This window comes from Pyxicephalus adspersus, chromosome 4 (genome assembly GCF_032062135.1).
Source record: "Pyxicephalus adspersus chromosome 4, UCB_Pads_2.0, whole genome shotgun sequence".
NCBI classification, from domain to species: Eukaryota; Metazoa; Chordata; class Amphibia; order Anura; family Pyxicephalidae; genus Pyxicephalus; species Pyxicephalus adspersus.
The window spans coordinates 55,082,357-55,101,010 of NC_092861.1; the positions used below are offsets into that span (position 1 = coordinate 55,082,357).

Below are 18,654 nucleotides of genomic sequence, written 5' to 3' on the forward strand. Positions count from 1 at the left end.
AGCAGAACAGTGTTTGCAGTGTCAATAAAATGTACGATGAGACAATGTTAATTTGCTCTCCAAGACTGGATAAGATATACTTTCATCAGTGACCCAGCAAACCTAGAATGCATCTGGTCCAGGACTGAAAACATTTAATACCAAAAATCAAGTTAGTTTTAAGAAAACCATTCCATGTTTCCTGGGTCACCCAGGTTCACTGACGAATATTGTCCTGTATTGGAGAGCTTTAATAAATCAGGCCCATTGTATTTACTCCAATTCATTAATTGATCGAGGACATGATCTTCCATATACACAGGATGTAATTCAAAGCACTTTTTCAAGTATGTTATTTTGAAATCAAGCGACACTTTGAAGGTAGATGAACTTTAATCATCCAATTGTGAAAAGCCAACTGGTTTCACCAGATCGTAATTGTGTCCAGTTTTCACATTCTTTAGTACATTGATTCTTAGTGACCTCATGAGGAGGTCCCTGAAATCTTGCTGCAAATAATTACAAAGAATTACGTTTAAGGTGGAGTAAGAGAATGTTTTGACTTTGCAGCGGTTTCTGGATGACATTAGGTGTTGACTGATTAGTTTCACTTGTTGTCAGAAATTGCTCAAACAATGGCAGCCAAGCCAAGGTCATTCTGAGATTTCTGTCTGACCATCTTAGGTCTGTGAGCACTTGCTAACTGAATTGATCCCTGCCCGGTTTCATACACAGTGTTCCAAATTACTATATCAAATTCCCTTTCTGATTGCTCCACTGCATAATGAGCTAGAGTTAGGCACCTCATCTGTATACCCAACAGGTTAGCTCTGGTTGAAAAGCCCATTTCTGTACTCTTAAGCACTTCCAATGCCATACATTACATTTACTACTGTCATGAATAAAGTCATACTTACGACAGAAAGTGTCTGATCTCCATTCTACACACACTCCGGCATCTGAGCACTGCTGGGCATATGCCTGCACAGCATAGCAGAGAGAGGTTGACTCGCCCTGGGTGTAGCACATATCCAGCACACAGTTCTCAAAGAAGTTATTAGGATTTACTAGAGAGTGACAGTCCTTGAAAATGCCTAAAATAAAAAAAACATCTCTGAAAGTATTCTTTCTCCTGCAATTAATACCACCTAAGCATCATTCAAATGCACAGTTTTAAGTGATGGTTAGATTAGTGCCACAATTCCTACCTGATGGATCAGTAATAATTCCACAAACTGTAGTCTTGCTGTAGTCCTGCTGGTCATTGGAATTACAAACAGCCAAGTTTTCACTTCCACATCTGAACAGGAACAAAGGCATATAATTAGTAAATAATGGACAGAGTAGAGAAGGATTTATGCCTCCTTCTGTTTGGTATTGTCATCTGTGTCCCTATTAAGGGGATTTCCTGTAGGAAGGAGATATCAAAATCCCTGGAGTTAGGTTTTAATAGATCAAATGTAACTACAAATGTAATAAATGCAAATGTTACTGAGTGAAAAATTTGGATAACATAACTCTAGAAAAGGTTACACTCTTTTAGGGATCAGCACACCAGTTACCAAAGCCTAGCTCAAAAAAGGTTAAAATATTGAAATATAAGTTTTCTTCCTTTACATTGGTATAGCTCATTTCATCCAGGTTCAGTAATTAGACTAGCTAGATACTATAAGAAAGAAGTAAGTGGGCCCAAAAACCAAAATTTTAACATGTTCTGCGCTGAACAAAGGATAAATAAATGAATAACCTGACCAACGAAAAAAAAAAAACTGGGTAGATATTCAGTATATCATCATTTACACCAACATAAGGACTGTAAACAAGACATGTAACTCAATGTTAACTTTACACCTACAATTTACCATCCTGCAACACTATCCAGCTTTCTCCAAGTTCATTAGAATCAGCAGCAAGTGTTCCATCTGGCTTCAACAAGTCATCTGATGATATGCCATTGTAATTGCCTGAAAAACAGTGCAGTGTTTTACAATGATTAAATCATAACTAAGAGTACAAGCACAGAATATGTAAAAACTTTAAAACAAAGTGACTCTAATATAAAACTGAGACTTACCACACAATCCACACAAATGATTCTTGAAGATTGATGGCAAATAGACATCTACATAATGGTTACCATCAAATCTCACTTGCAGCCCAAAATCTGTTGCCAAAATCATGTAGTTACCACTAAGATGGACCCCAAATCTACTATCAGAAGTGGTTGGCAGGTTTGATCTCTTTCCATTCACCTGGAATTACACATTTCAATTGTTTATAGTATTGTGCCTAAATAGGTAATTTTTGCTGTATGTTAATATTTTTAAATCAACAATATCTGATTCGTTTTGAGTAACATTCTGTCATCCCAAAGGTTTGTTGTCTGTTATAGAATAAAAGATGTTTGAGAATTATGAAATACATGGGATGATGTAGTGGCAAAAGACATGTCAACAAGGAGTGTCTATGATGCTTCTGCCTTTGTAAGTCCACTTTAAAGCCTAATTTAAGTGACTTTTTTAATGAATATTATCATACCAGTCATTACAACAACTGAATAATACAGAATTAAACAAAGGGTTAAAAGATTTCACCAATAAAATTAAAAAAAAACTTTTTCATAGATCACAAGAAATTAAATATTTTTTAAAACAACATTTAACACTTGTTAGCATTGACATGCTTCAATAAATCTGAAAGACATTTAAGTAATATGATAATATAGACACTTACATTTAGTTTTTTATTCTTTAGCATTGTGAAGTTTGTGTTATACACTTCTACATGCACAGACTGAACATAAGACACTTTAGTGTTGGAGCCCCGATACTCATTTGTGGTGTAGACATGGAAATAGGGGAATCCACTGGAGGAAAGATCACATAGCTTAGTGAGAGTGTAACTGCAGTTGCCCATATAATGGTGTACTCTGCCATCAAAGGTGTTGTAGTGAGGATCACCAGATGCACTGCAGATTCCACTGGCTAGAATGAAACACAAAAGATTGCATAAAAAGGACCATGGCACATGGAACACTATATCCTCTAACAAATTTTCTGTTAATCCATTTTCTGAATTTCATAAATTACTAATTATACTTTGAGTCAAGTATAATTTGGGCACAAAATGTGGCTGTCCTTGCTAAGATTTAAAACAGTAATCAACAAAAATGCCAATAAAATTACCTGAAATTAATGGGAAAAATACATAAATGGTTTGTTATTTTTAAAACAATTATTTTAAAAAGCAAAAAAAAAAGATCACATCTTGTTTTATACTTAAGCATATAGGCCTTTCATTAGACTTAAACCTTAATACTCAAAACCTATAGATATTTAAAAAAGGGGGAAGAAAACCCAAATGCAATACACAAAAATACTGGGATCTGTACATATATTTACAAGAAAAAACAAATAGGAAGGGAAATCAACACATCTTTAAAATGTGTATTGTAATAATTTCAAAATGTTGCAACCTACTAAAAATTTGATCTTATTACAGCACTATTAGATTAATCAAAATGACAGAAACTGATTTACCTGTTGAAGAGGAATTCTGACTGGATAATGTCGTAGACAACATTGGACTTCCAATAGAGTGGGTAGATGGTATTGTGGAGGTAATTGTGGCAGAGGTAACTGAGAGTGAATTTGTGATGGTAGAGGATGAAGATGACAAAGCTGTAGAGTAATGAGAGGGTGGACTAGTAGTTGTAGAGAATGGGATGGGTGGAATTTTGCTGGTGGAGGATGGAGGTGCTAGGACTGTGGTGGTAGAAGATGGAGAGGGTGGAGAAGTATTTGTTGGGGATACACTTGAAATATAGGTCATTGGGTATGTTTTGATGGATGTACTTGAAGATGTTGTATAGGTGGTGGAGGCGGCAGTTGATGTAAAATCTAAGAAGAAAACGAGCCAGTTTGGTATATGATATAAACTGCAAACCTAGTCTGGATTACAAGCCCTTCTCACCAGCTAGAACCATACTGGTCGGGGATCTGGATGTGGGAGCAACTTGACAATTAGCAGCAACTACATTGGGTGCTGGTGTGATATGAGGTCTGAATTTGGGATCTGTATGTACAGTATATAGGATTTCAGAGGTCTGGGTGGGGGATCTGTATGTTAGGTATCTGTTTTGCAATAGAGGTTCCCTTGAAAATGTTCAAGCAAAGAATGCCATGAACTGGAAATGTTTTGGAACCACTGACATAATATTTATTATCTTTAAATATGCACACTAAAGGCAGCAGCAAAACAAATCTTGGTTTTGGATGCTGATCCAAACCCAGCAGGTTGCATGTTGTGGGTTAGGATTAGGTAATAAAGACACAACCCATTACAACCTACTATGAGTCTTGAATCAAGGTCATAGGAAATTGCTAAGCACTGCACTGCGGGCACAGCTGTTCCATGTCCATTAGGTCCTATGATCTCAACTCTGTGTGTAGTTGCATCACAGGCAGTTTCTTTAGGCTACTCAATATTGCTTGCTCATCAGGAACAAAGAATTACAAGGTTTAATGAACATACGATATAACATCCTATTAGTACTATAGAAACTTAGTAAATGATTTATTGTGAGTGTTCATCAATATTTGATCAGTTACAGATCCCAAAGAACCAGCAAAGGTGAATTCACAGTTTTCCTTTTAAGTTCTCATTTACTTTAACAAACAGTTCATGGTTACCATTAAATTTGACTTCAAGACCAAAGTTAGTTTTTAGAACAGCAAATCCACCACTTATACTTATTGAGATTCCAGGTGCTGGCGTCACAGGCAGTGAGGCAACAAGACCATTGATCTAAAAATCAGAACAATAGAATAGAGAAAAGTAAAACAAATTTAGCTGGGCAAATAGTAACCCAAATCATAAATTTGTAAGCCCAAGGAATCATCATTTGTAGAAGTGTGACCAAATTACCTCCACCACTTTGTTTCTGCCCAAAATGATATTAAGGTCAATGAAGCTAACTGCAACTGAGTTTATAGTTGTCCAGGTCGGGCTTCCTCTGTGCTCATTTCTTGTGGTTATTGAGAAGTACACACTTGTGTTTCCACACGTCTCCACTGCTGTATAATTACAGGCTCCTTGGAAATGGTATGACTTGCCATCAAATGTTATATAATGTGGATCACCATAGATGTGACAGATGGAGGTGTCAGCAGGAAAACAGTTCCTAATTCCATTTTGTACTTTGCACAACTCATCAGGAGCACAGGTCTGAGCTGTACACGTCACATGATTGTTTCCTTGACATGTACAACGACCTTGACAGTCCCCTTTCCAGAATATCTCATTTTTCTGAAAATAAAATAAAGAATTACATAACACATCAACAAAGCTGGCAATGGTAATCAAAACACATAAAATATACCGTGTTTTAAAAGAATTTGAAGGATACTGAATGGCGGGACAGTGATGACTGTGACAAATAATATGTATAATTGCACGCATCTACGAACTCACAAAAAAAAATCTTACAAACAGATATACAAACATTGTTTTGTGCTTTTCCACTAATTTACAGTTTTACTACCGAACTTAAAGGGTTCCCCTGATAATTTTTTGTATTGTAATATTCTAATTTATTGTTTTTTATCAAATTATTTCCAGATCCTATTAAAATGTTTTGAAGGATAAGAAACAGGGCAACACTTACCATATGGTATCTGTCTTCATAAAAGCATCCACATTCACTTACAGGAACACAATTGTTTCCACTGAGCACAAAGCCATTATCACATTCACAAGTCTCAGTACAGGGCTTATTGCAGTTACTTGGAGCACTCTGGTCCACACATGTGGCAGGGCAAGCACTGCTACATGGATTGTAGTGACTGTTGGCAGGGCATGGGAGGGCTAAACAACAAGGACAGATAACAGTTATTACCAGAGCCTCGGATCACATTAAAAATTTTACATTTGTTGAAAAATGATTGGTTAGTCATACACCTCAAGTAGACTACCTTAAGATCTATATAATACAGAAAAGGTAATGTTGTGCATGACTTGTCATATTACAATTATAAGAAAAAATTATTACTTACGACAGAATGTGGAGTTTCTCCAAGCAATGGTGGCCCCAGCTCTTTGACAGGCATCAGCGTAACCTTCCAATGCTTTACATAAACTGCCAGCACCAAGAGCACACAGATCAAATACACAGCTGTCAAAGAAACGGTCTGGGTTGATTACTGAGTGCTCTGAGCCTACAGGATAATGTTTGTCATTATCCCAACATCCGCATTGTTGGCTTGGGACACACCTTTTATCATACAGTACATAACCAGGGTTACAGATGCAGGATTCTGTGCAAGGAAGATGGCATTTTAATGGTGCACTTGGATTGACACAGGTAGAAGGACAAGCAGTTCCGCAGGATTCATAATGGCTGTTTTTTGGACAATTCAGTGCTGTGTAAACAGGAAAAAGTGAATAAAATAAATCAGACATCTAAAAAACACAAACTATGTTTAGATTACAAAAACAGTTCTACTGTCCTCAGCTAGAAGGTTTTGTTTTTTGCCTGTGTAGGCATTTACAGGTATATTAATGTTTAAAAACTTTTTTATAAGAAAAAAAAAACATCCCTCCTAATATTTAAAGCACAGATAGGATAAAATATTTGCTAATGCTAAGATCTTCTGAAAGCCTATGAAGAGATATACAGGATTTTGCACTTTTCCTCAATAATGCATGTAAAGAACATACCAAGACCTTATGAAACTACAGTTTCCGAATGAATGAATTCTGAAAAAACTGATGTTATGTACAGGCTGATCTTTAGAAACATCAGAGTGCACTATTAAGGGATGCAGGTGGAGTATTGTATGTTGTTATACATTTTATACTTAAGTTACACATTCATGTACTTACAGCAGAAAGATTCATTTCTCCAGGAACTTATTGTTACTCCATGAGACTGGCAGGACTGTGCATAGGACTGAAGACTATCACACAAGACATTTGGATCCAGGTTCAGTTCACATAAATCATAGACACAGTTGGTGAAATAGATCAGTGGGTTTACAACACCATGGCAATCCTTAAATGTACCATTCTTATCGGTGATCATTCCACAGAAACTGTTGCTGGTAATGGTATTCTTTTCTTCCACAGTACAGCTTGGTTCATGTTCTGATCCAGGAGTACAACTACAGGAAATATTTTTGGTGGGTTATAGGAAATAATAATAATAAGAAATGTTGTTAACTGGGAGGTGAAACATAAAGTAATTTTAGGAATGTAAAAGCCCACTTGGGATAACCCTTCAATGTGATTTAGGCATATAGCAGCTTGTTGTGAATATTGTACAAATCCAATTAAAATCAGCATAATTTACACACTGAAATTGCTTTTCTTGCCTACATAGATGCCATAATTCTCCAGGTTGCTTGACTGTTTTACTATGCAGCATCTATCTTGGGTCACCACTGGCAGATGTTTACAACATCAACAGTGGTGTCTGATTTCCTGGTAACAACCTGGTACCTTACCCAATGAGGTTAAATTACTAAACAAATTCGGACTATCATTATCAAAATACCCAATCATATGCAAGGACCTGTTAAGAAACATCATTTTTGCTTGCACGTGATTGGATGGCTAACCTCATTAGCTAACCTTGGATGGCTAACCTAATGAAATTTTCACATGCAGGTCAGACTAAATGTCTGTAGTAAATTTACCATGATTACACCATCAATAGACATGCTGAGTGATTGCAATCCCTGGTGTACATTTGTTTCAGATCTTTTTTACTATTTCAGAAATATTTAGCTTTAAAATTAATGATAATTTAGTTAGTAGTGATTACCTTGTGTTATTGTCCACCTGCCAGCTGTTTCCAAGATTGTTAGAGTCAGTCTCAAATTTACCGTCTGGGGTTAAGAAGTCATCAGTCTGATTTCCATTGAAATTTCCACACATTCCACACACTTTGTTGGCATATTCCCTTGGAAGAAATACCACCACTCTGTGTTTTCCATCAAATTGTACACTTACTCCAACCGCTGTTGTCACCATTACATCATGTCCACTAAGGAAGATGTTAATGTTTGGATGTGGTATTACCGGTAAGATTACTGCAACATTGTCCACCTGGATTCACAGTTATGCAAAAAGACAAGTTTAGAACAGGGAAGCAATAAAGTTCAACTATAAATAAGCTACAATAGCATAATATACACTGTGAGGTTTATCCTTATTTATACTCACTTTAACATTTCTGTTCTTCTCCAGTGTGATCCTGTATCCATAGATATCAATGTTTACATAGCTGATATAGGACACTTTGGTGTTGCCTCCTCGGTGCTCATTGGCTGCTTCAACGTTAAATTCTGCCAGGTGTCCATCAACTTCACACAGCTTAGATAATGTATAGGTGCAAGTGCCCATAAAGTGGTGCACCTGATTGTCAAAGGTGTAGTAATGAGGATCTCCACTAACCTCACAGGATCCTGGAAATAGAATAGGGACATGATCCACCTGCCAGCTGTTACCAAGCTTGTTAGAGTCAAGCTCAAATTCCCCATCAGGGTTTAGGAAGTCATCAGTCTGGTTTCCATTGAAATTTCCACACATTCCACATACTTTGTTGGCATATTCTCCTGGAACAATCACAACCACTCTGTGTTTTCCATCAAATCGCACACTTAAACCAAACGTCGTTGTCGCCATTACATCATGTCCACTAAGGAAGATGTTAATGTTTGGATGTGGGGCTATAGGTAAGGTTACTATACGGTTGTCCACCTGCATTCACAGATATATATCATTACTTTATGATAGAGAGAAAAAAATCAAATAAAGGAACTATAAAATTGATACTCACTTTGACTTGTCTATTTTTTTCCAATGTAATCCTGTATCCATGTACATCAACATTAACATACTTGACATGAGACACCCTAGTGTTGTCACCCCTGTGCTCATTGGCTGCTTCAACATTAAACTCTGCCAGGTGTTCATCAACTTCACACAGTTTAGATAATGTATAGGTGCAAGTGCCCATAAAATGGTGCACCTGATTGTCAAAGGTGTAGTAATGAGGATCTCCACTAACCTCACAGGATCCTGGAAATAGACCAGTAAGAGCAACATTACTGTAAAAGTAAGTATTTTATTTATTATATTACACCACTATTTATCATTCCTTCCTAAACTTTTTGAGCTGCATATATGAAGGGGGGAGAGAAGGAAAAGGGTGAGAGAGATTAGGAGAGAACTTAAAAAAGAGAGAGAGAGGGGAAAGAGAGGGAGAAAGAAGGAATAATGATCTGCAGAATGGAATGGAGGGGAAAGAGTTATACATTCAGTACAGATGTCACCTTGCACAGAACTCTGCACTGTATGTGATGATTCATTGATTTCTTTGTTTCCTGGATTGGCTTCTTCTGGGTGACGCTACCTTTTATTTTGTCTTCTGGCTGTTGCCTACATCGCCCAATCTTGCACTGCACACTGAAGACAAAGCTCTTGCTGTGCATGCCAGACATGGTACATGCGCAGGAAGAGCAGACAGGAGCCTTCTGGGATGTCTGACATATGTATCACCGCAGTGATAAAGACATAAAGGGAGGGTTGTCTACACTTTTATGTAAAGTAAAAATCCTGGTGATAGGTCAACTTTAAGAAGACACAGCAGTGTGAAAATTGACTAGCATCAAGATAATTTAAAATATTAGAAAAGGCTAGACAAACATTTTCTCAAGACAAACACCACAGACCAACCTTTACTACAAGAAGCACATAACAGTGTAAAATTGGCCAGGAACAGTACAGTTTTATTTAGAAATATTATGCCTAACTGTGCCTTTCTTTCATTTTATCTATGGGCATAGGGTTGTGTAGTTACTGATAATAATGCCAGGTTTTGAAGTGGTACACTGTCCAAGCACTTGTATTTAATTGTTAGATTATTTATTCCTTGATTATTTATTTATTGATATATTTAATATATTTATGTATGTGTTATATTCCCCCTCATTTTTGAATGTGATGGGCATTAACCATTATAATGGATATTATTCATTAAAATTATTATTTTCTCAGTCATTATGTTATCACTCCTAATTTTTCTATTGTCATAGATAATTCATTGAAACTTTCATTCTAAACCAGCCTAAAAACTGTGCACAAATTTTTCAGATTCTAAAATACACTTTTAGGTTCCTATTAAAAGGCCTTCAGTGAAATGCCCTACCTGATGGTGGCAAGGATGGAGTAGGAGGTTTTGTGGTAGAGGTCTTGGAAGTAGTTAAGGATGTTTCTGAGAAAAGAGAAGAATACATACAAAATTAAACCTGGGTTTAATTGACCACAAAAACAGTGCAGCTAAGTCAATTCTATCCAAATATAATACCTAAATTCTTTCAGCTTCAATAGATGATGACATTGGACTCCCCAGATTAAAAACAAAACTTTAAATCTCCCTTGTGAAGTGCCTTCTAAGATTGTCCTTGTCATGTTCCATGACTTTAGAAATCAGTCTTTTTGTTTGGTTATATGTATTTGTTGCACTGACGTTATTGTTAGCTGTGTGCATAACTGATTGATCCTCTCCCCCCACTGTGGTCAGCCTCTGAACTGTTAGCTCCACCCTTTCCCCCGACATGGTAGTAGCCATTTTTCATGCTGTATTTTACATGTGCTGTTTAGCCTGGCAAACCATACCCTTTTTACCTGCTGTAATGATTGCATATTACAAGATTTCCTGTCTGGAGAAAATAAACCTCTATTGGAATCTTTCTACATGTGTCTGCAGCCGGGTTGAAGCTATCTGAGGACGTTATCTGTGTGTGAGTAAGGTCAATACAGATGTTTATATAAGTCTATCTCACAGCCTTATGACACAGTCAGAATAGTTCTGCGTGATTATACTTTGCAGGTACAGTATATCAGGTCTCCATATTACGGTCTTCATAAGACATGTATTTAGCACTCTTTGGTATATTATGTTTTGTTGGTATACTAATTTTATTCATTTGTATTAGATTTTGTATTGTATTTTGTATTCATTTGTATTGTCATGTGATTACTCTTCCATTTTTAGTTATTAAATTAAAAAACAAAAAAAAACAAATTCCACTTGAGATTAAGGTTGGGCTATGTAAATTATTGACATTAAAAACTCTACATTACTACACATCCCTGAATGCCACTGTTTCCTGTCCTTTTTAACATTAGTAAAATTACTCCTGTTATAGTTATTATATTCACAACTCACAGTACATTAGTGTGGCAGTCAGTGAAAAGAACTCCTCTTACATTGCGCAAATTGCCTATAGCAACCACACGACGAGCACTTGGGTTCCATGGAACCCTGTTTGGGAACTGCTAACCCATTCGTACCCCAAGACTTGTGTACTGAAGGAGAATCAAACAAAACAGGCACAACTCTTTTGCAGTGAAAAAGTTAATGGGTCAGAATATGCAGATACCTCTGGATGTGGCTAAATAGGTCTGTATGCCAAAAACATCTGCATATTATGATGCATTTATTTATTCACTGTATGAGTAATAACCTACTTGGAAAATTCAATTTTTTTATACCACTTCTTACCTAATGGCAAAGTGGATGTGGTCCTACTGGTCATAGTAGCTATTGTTGTTGTTGGTGAGGGTACTGATAGAGAAAAAAAAGGAAATGCAGTTTATTATGTCGTACACGTGACCTTCAACCACTTAATGATAAACTTAATTTACCTTTACAATATCCAGGCACAAGAGAGATATCATCTACAGCAATATCACTGCGATAGTCTTCACCTCTGACACCTTCAATAAAAACCTGCACACAGAACATTTTAACCTACTAAACATATCTTTTTTATATGATAAACAGTAATCATATCTAGCAGAAAATCATAGGAAAACTGTCAGCAAAACCATTATGAAGTATAGTAAGTTGTCAACTTTCCAGCTGCACAAAACATTACTAATATGGGTTCGTAATAGGGGGATAAAAAAAGGCGGATTTACTAAACACACTAAAAGTGATTACCAAGTAACTACAGACCGGTAAGTTACACTTCTATAGTTGTAAAAATCCTAGAGAGTTTAAAAAAAAACCACATAGAGGAGTTTCCTTTATAAAATATATTGTAAGTGATAGCATTTATTCAATCATTTTATGAGGAAGTACGTAAACAGGTAGACAGTGGAAAAGTAGTTGATATAGTGTACTTGGACTTTGCTAAAGCATTTGACACTGTACCCCACAGACGGTTAATATGCAAGTTAGGGTCGATAGGTTTAGAAAAGTCAATCTGTAAATGGATAGAGAACTGGCTTAAAGATCGCATTCAGAGAGTTGTAATTAATGATTCATAATCTAAATGGTCCAAGGTTATTAGTGGTATACCCCAGGGTTCAGTGTTGGGACCTTTACGCTTAACATCTTCATAAATGATAAAGAGTTTGGAATTAAAAGTACCATTTCTGTGTTTGCAGATGACGCCAAACTATGTAATGAAATAAGTCTATACAGGATGTCTTTAATCTACAAGCAGACCTGGAAGTACTGTCTGATCGGACAGCCAAGTGGCAAATGACATTTAACATTGATAAATATAAAGTTTTGCACTTGGCGGCTAACAACATGCATACTTCATACTGTCCAGGGGGAATACATTTGGAAGATTCAGAAATAGAAAAGGTTTTAGGGTTTTTGGCAGATCATAGACCTAATAATTGTCATGGTGCTGCAGGACAGGATGGTGAACCCACCGTGTCACCAGCCCAGTTCACAGAGTCTAAGCAGCTGGCCCAGTCTTCACCAGAGCCTCTAGAGGTGAGGATGTTACGCTGCAGGCAACTGGCAGGTTGCGGCCCCATGCACTTTTGTCTGGAAATTCTCACTTTAGCAGACTAGAGTCATAAATGCCCCCTTAGCAGGTATTTCTTTATCTGACAACCAGCTTCCTGCCAGACCCTCTAGTCACAACACCTGCTGTGACTGCCTGGTCTTTGTGTCTGCAAGACTCATAGAATACAGATAAGGCTAGACAGAACTTCTGATTGAACTTTGAGCTATATTTTGAAACCTATTTATTAATACGCTTTATATTTCTAATATCCCATTCTGTATAAAATAGTATTTGACTGATTTGTAGTTAGATCGTTATGGTGAGCATTTTGAGACCAAGAACTAATCTCCCAGGCCTCAGGAAAGCCTGGAAACCATATTTAGCCTGTTCTGGTGAACCCAGGAAGTCCAAGACATGTCTAGTTCCGTCTCTGTGAATTCCTTATTTTGTGGTGATTAATAATCTGGGGGTTGGTATTTCCACGTGTACTTATGGAATTATTATTAATAGCTAGAGGGCCTTTTGGGAGTGTCTACAAGCATCTTAATCTATGCCCATCAGACAGCCCCCACCCTGCTATCATTGGATGGTCTTATTAGTCCCACTCCTGTTGTTGGCTTAGAAAAATCCATGTAAGTCTAGCAGAGGAAGCTCTCACTGATACCATCTCATTGCTAAGGACAACGGCACTGCATTGGGCACTGCAGGGAGCCCAGTGACTAATAACTTAGACTTTACACAGCAACCTGGACCAGGAAAACCAACTCTACCTAAGTATTATTTCACAGATTTCCCTTTTTATTTTATGCTGTTGATATAGTTCTGGTATTATTATTTGATTAGTCCTTATTTTTCTGTAATTTTTTTTGCACTGTTTTTGTATATTTTTACTTAATAAATACTATAAAAAGTGTAAGTTGAATCTCTAAATTCTCAAAGTAAAAATAGTGTAATTTGCTAACCTGAAGACACTACAATAAACATTGTGATTACTGAAACATCCCTGTCTGGAGTGGCAGTGGATGACACAGAGTATTAAAGAAGCAGAATCATAACTGCGGTTGCCAAGGGTAACGGTGCATCTAAGCACATGGTGGCAGTCTATCTGTGATGGTGTGTGGCAAGGGGTAACAGAGTGGTTAACCTTGCCCCGTGATAGCCCTTCTCAGCCTGCTAGTGCGTAGACTGTTGCTGAGTGTGCTGGAAAGTCTATGCACAGGGGTGTGGACTGAGAGGAGGTTTGTCACATGGTCAAACAAGCCAGATGTCAGGGCAGGCGGCAAGCAGGATTAGTAAAGGGTCAAAGCCAGAGTCGGTACACAGGAAATCAGGAACTGGAGATGCAGACAGGAATAACCGGAACCTGGAAACAATGCCTAAGGGAACTCTTTGTTCAGGCAACTTCCTGTTGCCAGTCACTTCCCTATAAGGAGAAGTTCATCTGATGGATGGGACCATGTGACCTGCAGACATCCTAACCCACAACCAGAGGAAAAGCTGGAGAGGAGGCAGTTCAGATGCTGTTCACATGTTTGCCAGCAGGTAGAGAATGTCTGCGGAACACTAGTCCTCTGAGGCAAAGCGGCAGCTGACAGGGAGTCATATGACCCGGACCAGGAAGTAAGCAGGGACTGGGATCCCTGAGCAGAGATGGTGTTGGTAGCAGGAAAATGCAAGGTGGTTGAAACTGAACAGGGCACTGATCCTCTGGTTTTTTGGGAATCTGTGACAATAATAGCATGCGATGCCAAGCTGCAATATCTAAAGCTAGAAAAGTACTTTCTTGTATTAAAAGAGGAATAGACTGCAGAGATAATCCTGCCCCTGTACAAAGCATTGGTCAGACCACATCTGGAATATGCAGTCCTATTTTGGGCGCTGAAAGGATCTGCAGGTTTCTTGGCTCTATTCCTCTGTCCTCTCAATCCATCCCAGAGTCTCTCATGCATCAGAACAGGCGCGCCTTGGAAGAATCACTCAACGACGCATACCCTGGACGAGCCCCCAGCAGGCACCAGTTCACTTAAAGGACATTGTGGACTTGGAGAGAGTGCAGAGAAGGGCAACTATACTAATAAAAGGAATAAATGGACTCAGCTATGAGGAGAGATTAGCTGAACTGAATCTATTCTCTAAGGGGATGTTTAAGGGGGATATGATCACTAAATATATAATTATATATTTATATATATATATATATATAGATAAATGAAACATATAGAGAACTCTCTTTCCAACTATTCACTTTAATAGTGTTACAAAATGACAAGAGCGCACTCTGCATCTGGAGGAAAAAAAGTTTAAGCTACAAATAAGGAAGGGATTCTTCACTGTAAGGTCTATGAAAATGTGGAATAGGCTTTTTCAGAAGGTAATTTCAGCAACTACTATAGATTGCTTTAGGAAAAAGCTGAATGGTTTTCCTGAAGCACAGAATATATCTGGGTAATAAAGCTCTAAAGTAAAGATAACAGAGCCTGTTGATTCAGGGAATATCCAGTTGCTCCATGGAATGAGGAATGAATTTTTTCCCCCTGTGGGAGCATATTGTACCAGGGGATGTTTTGCCTTCCTCTGGATCAACTATGTCCATAGGGTTTTATATCTGGGATATGTTTATTTCCCTAGTGGCTGAACCTGATGGAGCCTCCTGGGATACATGACGCAGTGCGGTGGTAAAGACAGGAGGGGCTTAGCTTTTTTTTTTCTTTAAAAAAGCATTATAAAAACAAAAACAAAACAAGCACATTTTTAATTCATATAGGTTATATCTACTCTTTTATATAAAGTTAACATTGTGGTAATAGGTTCGCTTTAACTCTTGTTCTTTTTTTTTCACATTCTGTGCAGAAAGTGAAATGTAAAGGTGCCTGCTATGCCATACTTGTTGATTTATTTTCTTACTGCTCTTTAAGGATTGTTTAAGCCCTAAAGAAAATCTGTAAAATACAAAACTATAATTCCATATACTTTTCGGAACTCTGTACTTACCTGTATAATGTTACAGTCAGGCAGGTAAACCTCTTCCATTCGCCACACATCCCCGTGATTTCCTTCTAGGTAGGAAGCATATACCAAACCATCTACTGTTAGTAGCGCAACCTTGAGCTCCATATATTGTGCCACCCCATACATGTGATACCAGAAACGTAAGCAGTGAGGTCCAATTAAGCAATTGGCAGGACTCTCCAGTCTTGCAAAATCTCCTTCATTTGAATATCGTCCATCAATATAGAGGTAGTAGCCACCTAAATATATAGATATAAAACACACTTTTAACACAGCTTTCAGCTTCCTGCACATTCCTATTTGTCAAAACTTAGATTGGTGGCCTTATAGCCAACAGAAACATTAAGGAATTAGCAAACAAAAAGGAATTCTTTTTTACAAAATTGCCAACAATAGTACCCAGATATATTGAGCTTCCTGGTGTGGGTGCAAATTTTGAAAGTATTTAAAAAACATCAATCTACCCGTAATGTTGTGGCCACTAGAGGTGTTTATTTTTATGACCGGTGTTGTAAAGTCAGCTCCTTTACCAAGATAATTTATTCCGGATAAACGTATACTGATAAATTCACTATGTAACCTATTTGTGGTCCTGCCAGAAGAGATCCAAAACCTTTCAAATTCTAATAGTCAATGCAATTTAGGGTTTACCTTATGAAAACTAATCGGCAAATGGACAAAGGATAACATGTTATACATTCGTACACATAAAGTGTACCTTTTTAACAATATGTATAAAATTAGAAAAGGTTGTTTTGAAACATCTGCTCAACCAAACTTATAGTACAACCACCACCACAAAACATAAGTTTATAAAAATTAAACAAGCAAAAATCAACATAATTTCTGCAGAGCTATTTACCTCCTGTTGTGTGGTCATAGGAAGGACCAGTAAAAATAGATGGTGTTGAGCCTGTCCAGCGGGTCCAGTCTATAGGATCAGTAGCTGACTGTTTCCAGTTACATAAATCAACATCAAACGAGCATTCAAAGCGACACTTTTCTGCAACACATAAAAGCAAACAAAAGGGTATTTTAGTTAAATTTAAAAATAACATACAATTATACTTGTCGCCATACTATCCCCAGTCCAATACTGATTATACAATGAGACAAGGGAGGGAGGGCAGTCCTTTTTTTGTCAGTTTTGTCAGGACCTGCTCAGATTAAATCTCCACTACATAAAGTGCACAATTAATTCCATGTAGTCAAATTAAATAGTACAATATTTTGGGGGCAGAGGAGTCTTTGATTTATTTCCTCTTCTTTTGCACCCACTTTATAAATCTTGTATAATAAAAAAATGTTATTCATAAAATCTGGATTCTAGAAAAAGTAGTAAAATACAAAGCATTTTCCTAAATTTCAACTGTGAAAAAGTATGCCAGCTCCTAGACTGCACACTCCTAGTGGCTATTAAACACATAAAATGTTATGGGAATATGTGCGTATACATTTAAACACATAGGAAATATGAATGTTTTTCTTCTGCTGCTTATTGATCTACCAGATATTAAAGTAAAAAAAATCAGTAACACCAAGGAACACAACAAATTATTCAAATTTATTTCTCCCCTGTATGCAATACTTCTACGCATGTACAGTATATGGATATGATACACCAAGATGGAATAGGAAGGTTTTATATAACTTTAGCTTTATCTGTCTTTAGTGCTTTCTAATATAAATTTGGAAACCACTTGAAACAGAATTCTTTAATATACACCACAGTACAATAAAGGTCAGTTATTCAGTAGAATTTGAATGGTCTTGGTGTCAATTTGTGTTCTAAGTGCTCTACATCAGTGGTTCCCAACCTTTTGGAGCTTACAGACCACTAATTCCACGGACTGCGGACCGTGCATGCGCGGGGAGCCATGTGTCACTCAAAGTGACATCATGATGCGAGAACCTGCCTACTCCCCCATCAAAGGTCTGAGACTGAAATGGGAGAGTGGATGGGTTTCCAGAGACACGACCCACCCACCGCCATGAGCCTGCAATCCGTATGGTGGACATGGTCCATGGCTCTAGCCGGGAGTTCCCTCCCAACCACTGGTCTCCATGCTCTCGTGGCCCAGCTGTCAGACGGCCGGGCCACAGACCGGGGGATGGGGACCCCCGCTCTACATAACCCAATACTTATCACAAGAAAATTTGTATAATTAAATAAACTGAACACAATTAAATATCTTGGAACTTTTTATTTTCTCAGCAACTTTTTTTTTTAACTATAATGAATGAGTCAACAGGATACAAAAGCTGAGTTATAGAGTGATCATATTATCCATGTTAAATGTTATCCATGTTTATTCTGAACAACATTTGATTCACGATGATAAATACATTTGAAATCAATTTACCCGGTACTGTTGGGATTGCAGTTGTTGTAGAAGTTGTCATTTCTGGTAATAAAAGAAAAATAGTTTAATGTTGACATTGAATATTTTTTGTAAATTAAAAACTGAAAATTTTCACTTACGGCAGACAGTGTTCTCTCTCCAGTCACTGACGCTGATTCCGGCATTTTCACAAGCAGCAGCATAGGCCTCTAAAGCATTGCAGTACTGATCCTGGTTTCCTCCAGTGGCACACAAGTCATATACACAGCTCTCAAAGTATATCTGAGGTGGAATATGGGGGTGACATTCCTTGAAAGGTCCATTGCCTACTAATATCAGTTTACATTGGTCTTCATATTTAATTTCATCAGTAGGATCACATGGTGGAGGATCAACAATGTCATCTTCACATCTATGGAAACAAATTATTGAATGATTTATAGTGTCATAAATAATTCCAGAAAAATGCCTTGCTTTTTCACACTTTCTAATTAAGTTTACCTTTACTT

General features: G+C 37.4%; 1 protein-coding gene across 1 annotated transcript in view; it reads right to left on the reverse strand.

Annotated features, from left to right (window-relative positions):
* LOC140329771 (IgGFc-binding protein-like) overlaps positions 1 to 18,654 on the reverse strand; it is a 103,277-nt gene that overhangs the window by 19,957 nt on the left and 64,666 nt on the right. Inside the window, exons 25-42 of the mRNA XM_072410162.1 lie at positions 18,286 to 18,557; positions 16,666 to 16,806; positions 15,786 to 16,042; positions 11,692 to 11,776; positions 11,549 to 11,611; positions 10,190 to 10,255; positions 8,203 to 8,444; positions 7,990 to 8,085; positions 6,033 to 6,438; positions 5,645 to 5,844; positions 4,906 to 5,286; positions 4,671 to 4,785; positions 3,519 to 3,878; positions 2,713 to 2,963; positions 2,054 to 2,231; positions 1,835 to 1,943; positions 1,188 to 1,279; positions 897 to 1,073 (exon numbers count right to left, since the gene is read on the reverse strand). Of these exons, the coding sequence (XP_072266263.1) occupies positions 897 to 1,073; positions 1,188 to 1,279; positions 1,835 to 1,943; positions 2,054 to 2,231; positions 2,713 to 2,963; positions 3,519 to 3,878; positions 4,671 to 4,785; positions 4,906 to 5,286; positions 5,645 to 5,844; positions 6,033 to 6,438; positions 7,990 to 8,085; positions 8,203 to 8,444; positions 10,190 to 10,255; positions 11,549 to 11,611; positions 11,692 to 11,776; positions 15,786 to 16,042; positions 16,666 to 16,806; positions 18,286 to 18,557 (3,491 nt within the window). The remainder of the gene's footprint in view (positions 1 to 896; positions 1,074 to 1,187; positions 1,280 to 1,834; positions 1,944 to 2,053; positions 2,232 to 2,712; positions 2,964 to 3,518; positions 3,879 to 4,670; positions 4,786 to 4,905; positions 5,287 to 5,644; positions 5,845 to 6,032; positions 6,439 to 7,989; positions 8,086 to 8,202; positions 8,445 to 10,189; positions 10,256 to 11,548; positions 11,612 to 11,691; positions 11,777 to 15,785; positions 16,043 to 16,665; positions 16,807 to 18,285; positions 18,558 to 18,654) is intronic.